Below are 12,368 nucleotides of genomic sequence, written 5' to 3'. Positions count from 1 at the left end.
AAATAATCAATATATATAAAAAATTTATTTATTAAAATATATAATAGTAAATCGTATATTAATAATAATAATAGTAGTAAATAATAAATAGTATATCGTTATATTATTAACTTTTACTTTAAAATTATTTTACTAATACGAGTTTACTGATAAACTTTAAAATTATTTTTAACCTTTAAGAAACTGATAAACGTAACTAAAATCTTTCTTTGCAAATCCTTGAACGATAATTGCTCTATAAATTTGATGCGCTAAAGAACCTAAGGGAATAGTTGCTTCTACTTTACTTGCAACAGACTGTGCTAGTCCTAAATCCTTGGCCATTAAAGTCACTCCAAAACCACCCTATAATTAAAACCATTAAATCCATCAATTAAACGAATATTATATATTAAAAAAAAAAAAAAAGAAAGGAAAAAATAAATTGTAATTAAATACCTCATAGTTTTTAGAACTAGGTACGTTTTTAAGAATACCTGGAACAGGATTGTACAGCTCGGAAGACCAACATTTCCCGCTACTCGAATTGATAATATCTGTTAAAATTTTGGAATCTAAACCTAATCTGAAAATTAAGAAATCATTACACTTATAATATATCATACACACTTATAACATATCATGTGCCTTATTTTTGCCTTTAATTTCTTACTTTTGCCCAAGATTGAAAGCTTCAGCAGTACCAATCATGCTAATACCTAAAAGCATATTATTACACAATTTTGCTGCTTGTCCCATCCCCACATCTCCACAATGTATTATTCTGGATCCCATACAATTGAGAAGAGTCTTGACAAGTTCAAAATTTTCTTTGGAACCTCCAACCATGAATGTTAATGTACCATCTTTGGCTGCATTTATACCTTTAAAAGAAATTACATTTTTAAGAAGATTGATATGGAAAATCATATATTTTAAATACAATAAATAATTTGTTTTATATATATATCATTACCTCCGGATACTGGACTGTCTAAAAAATTAAGGTCCAATTTTTTAGCTTCTTTGGCCAACATTTGAGATACAAACGGATCTATTGTACTACTATCGATCAGAAAACTGTTCCTTTTTGCTGAACTGAAAGAGAAGAGGAGAGATCATTTTTTATTAGAAGATAATTCGGTTGATAAAGACAGAATATGCTTAAGGCAACTACTTATTTACCTCAATAGACCATTTTTAAGATTGTAAACATCCAGAACATGTTGATTAGATGGCAACATTGAAACGATCACTTCAACATCTTTTGCCATCTCAGAAGGACTAGAAGCTCTGTCAGCACCTATATCTGTCAAACTGGACATCGCTGATTCGTTAACATCGAAGACAATTAATTTGTATCCCTGTAATATAAAAATTAATATATATATATATATGTTCACATTTTTTTTAATTTTATATTAGATTTTATTATAATTATTCATATTTTCTGTTCTTGCTTGTTGCGATAAAAAAAAAGTCTTGATGATTATCGATTTTTCTTTTATATAATGACTTTTTAAAGATTTTTTAAATGACTGATAGGTGATTATTATAAATAATTTACCTTCTTTAAAATGTTTCTTGCCATCTGACTACCCATATTGCCCAATCCGATGAAACCAATTCGAGAAAAACATCTTCTTCCTGAATTATGCAATAAATTAATAATAATCAAACATAATTCTTTAATAAATAAATGTAAAAATTACCTGCAATGTTACAAATAACGGGTAAATTGAAAATATTCATTACAAAGAATTACTTGTTACACGTATAGTTTTGATTCTCCTTTTTTTCTTTACTTTCTCTTCTTTAATACCTATCGCGTATAATCATTGTTTGAAGCGATGATTGTCAGAAAAATTTCGTATACATATATTCGTGAAAAGGATAGTACGTTTAATGGTAAACAGAGTATAATGCTTTCTAAAAGTTTGACTCGGTATAAAATTTAAAAAACATTAATCTATTTTCTTACGTAAATGATCGGTTCATGAATAATATAAGCGATTAAGCTTTATCAATCAAATAAATTTACATATAACTTCTCTGATATATCAATGTATATCAAGGTAAGTGATATATAATAAAAATATAATAACAATATATAATTAATTAATTTAATATATAATAATATATCATATAATACAATGCAATAATTACAATTTTAGATATCATCTTTAATTTGTTAAAATTTTCATTTCGCGAAATAGAATAGCTTGCGAAATAAAGAAAGATAATATCATGTACGAAGTCTATTCCCGACGAAACTCATTTTCTTTTATCATTACGAAGCAAATAAGAATATGAAAAAAAAAGCATGTTCAAAAGTGTTGAATAATGATAATTTCGATAATATGTTTCTTTTAAAATTAATTCGATATCAATTAAATTAATTTAATAAATATCTCTAACTATACGTATAATTATAACAATCTATATTTAATATTTAATTTCTAGAATATAAATATTGCTGCTTTTTCTTTGAATATTTAATCAGCAAATATTGAGTGAAAATATATATATATACATAAAGAGAATGATAATAAAAAAAGAGTTTCATCGAACGATAAGAAACGAACGTTTCTCATGACGAGTATGTAATGTCATTTCGTTAGATTATCCTTTCGTATACGAGACGTATCGATTAATATTTCAGACATCGTCAATTAAATATCAACGAAACCATAAAAGAGCCTTGAAACTCGGTCATAATTACGTGTTTTGTATCAACTATGTGTGGGTTTTAATTCTGTTTACACGATATTCCTTTCGTACATTTATCTCTCATCAAACTGCACCTTGAATATTTCTATTCGTATATTTCTATATATACTCGAACAGTTAAATTGCATATATATCATTCTATCTATCAATCTACAAACATTACATATATATTTATGTCGTTCCCTCAAGTCAAATTATAGATCTAACATCTTGAAGAGTCACATTGGTAATCAAGTTGGTTACACTGGCTTCATATACTGGTCTACTCGTCGCAAGTGAACATGGTGAACTAGAGAAAATCGAAAATGGACGTCGCCGTGAACTCGTAATCAAGTATTTGTGCGTAAGAAATTAATCAAACGATAAAAAAATATCTCCAAGTTACGAATGATCAAAATTTATTATGAAGATTTATATATTTATTCTTAGTCTCGTAACGATCATTTCGTCGGTAATAAGTTTCAGAGAAGATTTATTATTAGCATCGAATGTCAAGTCATGGATCACAGATCACAATTTTACAGAGATCATCAATTTGTCATTTTCCTTTTCTAAATGTTGCAACGTCCTTTTAAGCGGTTAGTTAGTGAAATCGAATTCGAAAATTGTTTTTTTTTTTTTTTGAATTTCTTGGGGAATTTTTTTTTTCCCAGAAATTGACCTACAGAAATTTTTATTCAGATTCAACGGAAGATTCGGAAATATTTTTCGATCGCTTCAGAACCATCTATCCTTACGATTATTTCTTGAAACGGAACACGAACGAATACGAGCAAGAATGTAACGGATATCTTTTGTTAGGATCGTATGACGACGAAATTATGGAGTTTGTGAGAAAGTGAAATGATGCTGTGTTTTTGTGGATATAGAGTTCGTTTTTTTCTTTTTCTTTTTTTTTTTTAATAAAAATATTATTGCTTTGTCACAGAATACCGTCTTTATTGTGGAACACAGAAATTCTAATCATTGTGGATAATGATATTTCTATAGACTCTAACATTCTTGATAATTCCATTTATGGAATTGCAAGTGTAAATATTATTTCTATGTCGGGTATATGGAAATTATCCGACAATTATTTGAATCCGCGAGTATTTGTTAAATTTGATAGGTAGTGTCAATATATACATAGTATAAATAATTAAACATAAGAAATATGATACTCAATATTGATTCATTGACTTTTTATTTGCTGAATTGAAAAAGATACGAAGAGATAAAGATCGACGAGAATATTAATTTTCGCGGGCAAGAATTACAAGTTTGCAGTATTTATAATCCTCCCATGACTTACTTGAACCATACAATTCGGAAAACGATCAATGGGTTCGAAGCTGAAGTGTACGCAATGGATAACGGTGAATAAATATCGAATGATTCGATCCTACTCTTTCGAATGATAAAAATATTTTTTTCAAAAATACAGATTTGGACTGGGACGGTATCGAAATGAGATTGTTCTTAATAATGGCGGAAAAATTAAATTTTACGTGGACCATAAGAAAACCAGAGGGAAATTACACGTAAATATAAACATTCGAATAATCAATTTTATCAATTTTTATCTTATTCTTAATTCTTAATTTTCGATTTCTTCAAGCGTTTGAATAAAATATATTTACAAAATCGTTATTGTAAAAATAATGTTCCGTTGATTTTAGATATGGGAAACGATTCAACGAAACGTATTGGATTGGCGGTATCATACAAATGTTAATCGATCAAAAGGTACATCTAATTTTTTCACCAATAAGAATAAATTAAAAAAAGATTATTGGTATACCCTTCGTCATCCCCGTTTCATCCCAAGGTGGATATCGCGTTTGCTAGCATTTGGGTGACATTGGATCAGAATAGATTCGTTACATTGTCGATACCTTGGTACGATGTGTATCTCCATTTCTTGGTGCCGCGTCCACATCGAACCTCAAGTTTTTGGGCGTTGAAAAAACCGTTTTCCAAGAAAATTTGGTGCTTGCTTCTCTCCGCGTTGCTCCTGCACAGCCTTTACACTTACGTTCGTTCATGGATCGACTCTAAATTTCCAAAACGTAAAAAAAAAAAAAGCTTTGAGAAATTCTCTTGAATTCGTCGTTTCTTCGACGAAGAAAAAAAAAGAAAAGAAAAGAAAAGAAAAGAAAAAGAAAAGAGAAACAACAGTTTTTTACTTGCCACGATTTTCTAATTAATGATACTTTCCAGGATATCGAAATTTTCTAATTACTTTCATCGATTTAATTGGATATTTGTTAAGCAGCTCGGTGCCAAGGACTGTTGTACCGAACAGAGTACAGATACTTCTTTGGCAGACTGTAGGCTGGTTAATAATTGCTGCATATTGCAGTAGTCTTGCTGCTAGACTTTCAACTTGGGAATACGAAAGTAGGTATGGGATCAAAGCAAAAATAAAAGTATCATTATATATGCGTAGAACTAAATAAGGCTATTTGGTGAGTAAACAGTTTTAAATAAATAAAACTTTATATAATTATTCTCGATTGAAGAAAGATAATATTTTTTTTTCTACTTTTAATGATATAACAAATATTAGAAAAACTACTTACATAAATACATAAAGAAGCATTGTATCATCCCTTCTTTTAATATTCAAACTTCTCATGCAGTATCCAGAAGATTAATAACTTCTCTGTTGTTTCCTTGATCTACAAGTTTAAAGATATTAATGATTTAAAAAAAAAATTCGAAAAGAATTTATTGTATAATATATATCATTAAAAGCAAAAAAGATATTATTATATTACAATTTCGAAAACGATTCAAACTTTTTAACAATAACAACCATTTATATACACGTTTTTACTCTACTAGTAGAACGTTCACACATTTCTCTTCTCGTTATTTTTTACACTCCTCGCACAATTTCATCCGTTCAATCAATTTGAGTTACTCGTTTAACGATAAACAATCCTATCAAAATCCTATTTTCACATACTAAGTATCAGTGTATCTCTAGGATCGATACATTCAAGCAATTCATCGAGGCGAATTTATCATGGGGGAAATCTGGTCAACCGCCACCGTTTAACGATTACTTTGATCTTAGCGTAAGTTGTGAAATGTGAAAGTGATTCGTGATGAAAAAAAAAAGAGGAGGGAGAAAGAGAGAAAAAATAATTTAAAAGTTATAAGAAAAAAAACCATAACCAATTTAGGATCCACACTCGGCTCAATTGCGAAACAGATATTATCAAATAGAAAATAATACGCAATTGGAGAGATTTTTAATGGAAGGTAATTATGCAATTCTGGGCAAAATAATCGAAACGTGTTTCATTCCGAACGATTATATAACAACTGAAAGTCTCAAGGTAATCATGAAAAAGAATAATGAACGTGTTGATTATATGATATATGATGTACTTTACTATTAAAAATATTAATTGAAATGATTATAGAATTATAGATTGATGAGAGAATCGTTGGGACACTTTTATGCCTCTTTCGCGATTCAACCACGGTTACTAAAGCCTATAAATAAAGTAAAGATAATTTTTTATTGCAATTTTTTTCTATAGTTTTTTTAAAATTTTTAAATTTTTTAAATTTTTAAATTTTCACGCGCGTTACATACGTAAGTTGTATTTGTAAATTTGTATTTTTTCATATATAGATGATTCTATGGTTGAAGGAGACCGGTATTGTAATTTGGCATTTACGTGATGTCATACGAAGACGAGGTAATTATAATTTTCGTGAAGTTTTCGTTGAACGTGACAGATATGATGGAAGCGTACAAGTTCTTGGATTGATGCCGCTTGGCGCCGGATTTTCATTCCTACTCGTCGGATTTTTTATAGCTAGTCTGGTATTTTGTTTAGAATTGAAACATATCGTTGGAAAAATATCCGTCCTTCGAGTTCTTCGAGATAGAAAACATGATTCATAGATAAATACGTGACTAGAAAAATATATTCAATGTGCTAATTGATTTCAAGGCTATTTTATGATTAGTTTAATGAAAAAATTATTTAATTTAATTTTAATTTCAATTTAATTTCAATTTAATTTCAATTTAATTTTAATTTAATTTTAATTTCAATTTAAAATTATTTAAATTATTGTATACCTATTTATTGTATACAATATTTGTATATATATACTTATATAATACATATTTCGATGTTGTCGCTTTATTTTTTCCAATAATTATTTTTTTTTTCAGTTATTGTTAATTCAATTACGGATTGATTGAAAAGTAATATGCATATTATGTGTAAATGCGAGATAAAGATTATTATATGCCATTGAAATATAAGTTATATTTTCTATATTTCTAAAGATCATAATATGATTTTTACGATAAATCTACGAGATAAATATGTGATAAATCTATATATTTTAATCGAGTACAATGAAAATTGATAAATATTGGTTCATTATTATCGACTACATTATATAATCATAACATAATCATGATTTTTAATTTTTTTTCTGTATAAAAGAATGTTAAAAATATATATATATATATTTATTGAATTATTAACAATTTAAGATTCAGAATTATTCAATGAAGAAATGCAAATGTTAGAGAAAAAATTTATATATATTTTGGAAGTGTTGGAAGTATGTTGATAAGTAAAAAATAATTTTAGCTAATGAATACTTTTTTATTTTCGAAATTGTTTTACTTGAATGTGCATTAAATTATGTCTTGTAAAATTGCTATTCATTGTTTATTCTTTTAACAAATTAAAATTGGTTATATAATATATATATACGTAAATGCACAATTCTGCAATTCTTTGATATTTAATTTTATACATGAATAATATAAACATCTATGTATTATGAACCATATATCAATACATAAATAATTAGTGTATTATGAATGCATATTAGTATAAATATAATACCTATAATAGCTGTTGTAATTTTCTTTTACCTTTTGTAATAAATTTCAAAATAAAATTTTAAATTCAAATTTTGTAAATCTTGAAAAAGAGAAATAACTTTTTTAGTGTTGAATTATTTTTGAAATTGCAATTCGATTTTTCAGAATAAAAATATAAAATAGAAGAAAAAAAAATGTTCTCTTTTTTTCTATGTTTCATATTCATCGTAACAAAATATAATAAATTAAGAAGTAATTTTAAAGATTAAAATAAATAAAGCAAGATAAAGAATAACAAATAGTATCATTCTATCGATCTTTTTATCCAATCAAAATGTAATTATTTTTAGAATTTTTTGTTTTTTATATCTCGTCCGAATTTAATATTATTTTAATTAAATATAAAACTTCATATCTGTAACAGGACTAATGTAATTATTAATTATTACTAATCATTATAACTAATTATTATTTTTAATCTTATTATAAATTAAAATTATTTATAATTATAAATGTATATAATTACATATGTATAATATACATGTGTATAATTATTTCGATTAGATGGATGAATAGATAAAGATAATTTGTAGTGAAAATAGTAAGTGGTGGTATTTCAAGGAAGGAGTAACTGAATTTAACAGTATATTATAGTCAACTAATCCAGTCACTCTCCATTCACGGCACAGTATAGACCATGTTTTTGTGTCATTGAAATCTAAAACAAGTTTTTAACTCCAATTTTTATTTCTAATTTGATTTTAAATATGAAAAAATTATATAATTATATATTATATTTTATATATTAATATAAATTATATAATTATAATATATCTTTGATCAAAAGTGATATGATAAAATTTTTGTTTGAAAGTGATCATTGAACGAGAAATCATGACAGATAAAGAACATATCTATGACGGTAAATATTTATTTAAAAATTTCTTTTTTTAGAATTGCACATAATTCGTCCAACTTTTTTTCTTTATTATTATTTTTAATTTTCATTTCTCACCGATATATTTCTCGTATATTCCATAACATTTTACAAGTATATATTTCATGTATATTGATGTATTTATTATTAAAGTTTAAATAAAAAAATTTAATTATTATCAGTTCAACCAGCAACGGTAGACGAACATTTTCAATTGCTTTTAAATTGTAAAGAAGAAATTGATTCTAATTTTGTAAAAGTGAAAGCAGATAATTTACCTGAGTGGTACGATGAAAAATTATTCAAAAAGTAAGTTCAAGAAAAAATTAAATAAATAATATAATCATATATAAAATTAATAAATGGAAATTTCAATTTTAGAGGTCAACAACTTTGTATGGATTACTTACTAGCAATGGTCAATGCAAATCTATCAGGTTTAATAGCGGTATTAGCCATCCCAGATATATTGGAGGTAATGTATTTTGAATGAATATCGGTTGATTTTTTCTTAAACGTTTCGAAGAAATAAGAAAAATGAATTATTTATAAATCATATTTTTTTATTATATATCAGAAATTTAACAAATCTAACAGAGAAAGTTTTTCAAAAACTAAAAATTTTAAAAATTCTAAAAATTATATTTATATATTAGTAATTTAATTTTACTATATTTTTCGATATTGTGAAACGTTTTATTATTTTAATTAGATATAAAAGAATTTTCTCGTCTTTTCTCTAATGTTTGTCGAAAAGCAAACAAACTAATAAAATTTATCAAAATCTTTATATTCGTATAAAATAGATATAATGATGAAATTTAATTTATTCACATTTCAGGTTCTTGTAGATTCGAAAAATAATATTACGGTACCTCTATCTCTCAAACGATACGCCCAAACAATATTACATATATACGCACTCCATAAAACGGAATTGTTAAGCCCTGATTCGTTGTGAGTTAATAAATATTATTAATTTATGCTAAATAAAAATACATACATTCCATGGAATTTATTAATTCAAGGTGGTTCAAAGCAATAAATGCCATTCGGTGGAGGCATTCTAATGCCAGTAAAAAAAGAATTCAGAAAGGTCTTAATGGAATATATCAAAAAGATATGGCAATTACACAATTCGGTTTCATTGGATATGTCTTTTTGGTTCCCGAAAAGTTGGGAATGACAAATACTGAAAAATATATGTTAGGTTTTAATCATTATTGGCAAGTTATAGGATATTTATTGGGCATATCAAATAGGTAAATATATTAACAAAACATTTTATGTATGTATATTTAACATGATAAATACATTACACGTTTGACGATAATTTAATAATTATTTCCATATTTTTAGAATGAATATTTGTAGAAAAACAATAGCGGAAACGAGAGAATTATGTAAAAGAATACAAAATGAGATAATAGCAAAACACTTGTACGACCAGCATCCAAAATTTATGGAATATGTAACGAATGTAACGAAAGGAATTTGGTACATGGATGTATCGATCAATCATGACACTTTCTTGTATTTAACATATGATTTGACAGGGTTAAAATGTTAGTATGAGTGAAAATGTATTTCGTTGTTTTATTTTTATTCAAAAATAATTAATTGATTAATTTTTTTTCTAGATAAGAAACCTCTCTCATGGTACTCGTATCTGAATTTGAAATACCGTCAATTTATAATATATATGTACGGTAAGTAAGATTGTTTTGCTTTTTAAAAATTTAAAAACTATACAACTAAAATTCTAATTTTAATGAAATTATTTCTAGATAAACCATATATTGGTTTTATAATACGAAAGATATATAATAAAATAGTAGTAATAACCTTCTGGATGATTGTAAACTTTCCAATACTAGCATGGATATCATTTGGAAAGGAAAAAAAATCATTAACTCTTTATCCAAATCTATAACAATAGTGTAATCATATGAAACTATAAATTTTTTATAAATTTCATATCAAATATTTTATGATAATTAATAATAATTGTCAAATAATTGATGATAATTAATAATAAATATTAATATTAATAAAGTATAAATTTGTATTAAAGACATATTATAAAAATCCTTAAGTACATATTGTATAATTAAAGTATTAAAATTATCTATGTAAATTATATTAATAATAATAATTATATTGAAGTATGATTAATATACAACAAATAATAATAATGATCATAATTATTTTTCAGCTATGTATTTGTCAAAATGTGGTAAAGTTTTATATTACCTTTAGTCGATATTATCGGATTCTGGTGGAATGAAACATGTTAATGATTCTGATCACTAGAGTTCGCTGTATGTCTTATAATGTTAATTATTTATTTTTTTGTTAATATTTAAACTATAATTCATTAAAAATCATGCAAAATTGTAATTCATTAATCCAAATTGAATTAAATATCGATTGCTATTAAAAGAATTTTATAAAATAAACAATATTGTACATATATAGTATTAACTTACAATCGATTGTGAATATTTTGAAAATACCTTTTATTGAAACAAAACATATATATTTTTAAAAGTATATATATACTATATATTCGTATATTCATAACAGATTTTTCAAGATATTTCATTTATAAAAAAATCATATAATTAAAATTCGCGTATTAATATATCTGTCATATTGTAATATTTATATTATTAATCATATATTATTAATCTAATAAAATGTTCAATAGCTTTTTAGTTCAAAAATCTATCAATTTCGATCATTCAATCGAATCAAGTACTTTCAAACTATTTCCACCAATCTCAATTCTGTATTTGTCAAAAATTTGTCAGTTTATCTCAAGCCTACCCATATCTCTGTCCAGCAATGCTGATAATTATCAGTTGCAATTTGTCTGATACTGTTCTCCGCTCTACTCCACCTACGAACACTGCTCGAATCTCCATTCTTGTACGCGTCATCCATTCGGCGTGCCATTATCCCATCTCTTGCCACCATCCTCTCACTCCGTTCTTCCATCTTCCGCGCCAGGATCGCAGGATCATTTTTTACGTGAGTCGCGTGATTCCATGTTCGCCACATCTTCGATGCGAGCTGGTTAAGAAACTCGCGTGAGAAGTGAGCCTTTGCTCGCACCCACTTTCGTACACCGCATCAGGATACGATGGTATATGTGCGCGCCCGAACCAACACATGTATGAAACACACAGAAGAAAACGCACACCTGCTCGCTTACGTATACATGGAGAAACGGAGGCGTATGTAACACGGGTCCCGAGTACATAATACACAGCCATATATCCTTCTGTCCCGTAGCTACTCTCCCTCGACCCTGTCGCCTCTCTTCTCGTTTCCTCTCCTCGTTCTTTGGCTCATCGGCCCTTCCTACCTCTCTTCCCTGCGCCACAGCTAGCGATCCCCTTCCCCCACTCCTTGAGTGCCCGGCGTCTCCGCGCGCCATCGAGTCCTCCTCATTCCCCCTGCAGGCTTGCACGACCTAAACGAGATGACTCGTCGCGAGGACAGAGGAGCGGCGTCAGAGGAGATGTTACTGCTGCTGCCGCCGCCGCTCTGTTGCTAAAGAAGAAGAAGGAAGATGTGAAAGCAGTAAAGAAAGAGGGGAGTAGGTACATATCAGAGGCCGTCCAAAGAAGAGAAAGAAGATGGCCCTGCGGCCCTTGTGTTGCACAAAGAGATCCGCGAGACCGTCCACTACTAAAGCTCGATCCATACGCAGCTACGGCAACGTGGCTCCACGCCTCGAAATCGTTTTTCGTCGTTGTAAATTGCAAGCCAGCTACTATCGTCATCATCGTGTAATATTGTCGAATATTGCTTTTTTCTCTTTTTTTTATATAACAAAAATTTCTATGCTCTTGATAGATCTTA

The 12,368-nt window shown here is 27.6% G+C and overlaps 3 protein-coding genes across 7 annotated transcripts; 2 read left to right on the top strand and 1 right to left on the bottom strand.

The window, feature by feature from the left end:
- Nucleotides 1–14: 14 nt before the first annotated feature.
- LOC108002152 (3-hydroxyisobutyrate dehydrogenase, mitochondrial) lies at nt 15–2,990 on the bottom strand. 3 transcript variants are annotated; one of them, XM_028668845.2, is made up of 7 exons: nt 2,873–2,990; nt 1,547–1,626; nt 1,165–1,343; nt 956–1,077; nt 653–863; nt 439–565; nt 15–345 (listed from the first exon to the last, which is right to left on the bottom strand). In XM_028668845.2, exons 2-7 carry the CDS (start codon nt 1,580–1,582, stop codon nt 169–171), a joined length of 852 nt encoding a protein of 283 aa, XP_028524646.1. In that variant the 5' UTR covers nt 1,583–1,626; nt 2,873–2,990; the 3' UTR covers nt 15–168. The 3 variants fall into 3 exon arrangements, with proteins under 3 accessions (XP_028524646.1, XP_061942912.1, XP_016919143.1); XM_062086928.1 differs by lacking the exon at nt 2,873–2,990 and adding an exon at nt 1,692–1,832; XM_017063654.3 differs by lacking the exon at nt 2,873–2,990 and adding an exon at nt 1,692–1,832 and having other exon boundaries at nt 477–565.
- Nucleotides 2,991–3,112: 122 nt separating this feature from the next.
- On the top strand, nt 3,113–7,591 carry LOC108002151 (ionotropic receptor 21a). 3 transcript variants are annotated; one of them, XM_017063651.3, is made up of 13 exons: nt 3,113–3,287; nt 3,391–3,547; nt 3,638–3,820; nt 3,916–4,067; nt 4,136–4,232; nt 4,371–4,437; nt 4,520–4,760; nt 4,912–5,095; nt 5,684–5,774; nt 5,883–6,038; nt 6,126–6,209; nt 6,341–6,407; nt 6,893–7,591. In XM_017063651.3, exons 1-13 carry the CDS (start codon nt 3,113–3,115, stop codon nt 6,916–6,918), a joined length of 1,680 nt encoding a protein of 559 aa, XP_016919140.2. In that variant the 3' UTR covers nt 6,919–7,591. The 3 variants fall into 3 exon arrangements, with proteins under 3 accessions (XP_016919140.2, XP_016919137.2, XP_028524641.2); XM_017063648.3 differs by lacking the exon at nt 6,893–7,591 and having other exon boundaries at nt 6,341–6,844; XM_028668840.2 differs by lacking the exons at nt 3,113–3,287; nt 6,893–7,591 and having other exon boundaries at nt 3,397–3,539; nt 6,341–6,844.
- A 609-nt stretch (nt 7,592–8,200) lies between these two features.
- LOC108002023 (uncharacterized) lies at nt 8,201–10,560 on the top strand. The gene is made up of 8 exons (XM_017063382.3): nt 8,201–8,483; nt 8,681–8,807; nt 8,880–8,973; nt 9,340–9,455; nt 9,527–9,760; nt 9,858–10,063; nt 10,139–10,207; nt 10,286–10,560. Exons 1-8 carry the CDS (start codon nt 8,456–8,458, stop codon nt 10,429–10,431), a joined length of 1,020 nt encoding a protein of 339 aa, XP_016918871.2. The 5' UTR covers nt 8,201–8,455; the 3' UTR covers nt 10,432–10,560.
- Nucleotides 10,561–12,368: the final 1,808 nt, after the last annotated feature.

The sequence above is a fragment of the Apis cerana genome, linkage group LG1 (assembly GCF_029169275.1).
Source record: "Apis cerana isolate GH-2021 linkage group LG1, AcerK_1.0, whole genome shotgun sequence".
NCBI lineage: Eukaryota > Metazoa > Arthropoda > Insecta > Hymenoptera > Apidae > Apis > Apis cerana.
Note: the sequence above shows the minus strand (reverse complement) of the source record. Positions and strands in the feature narration are given on the sequence as shown.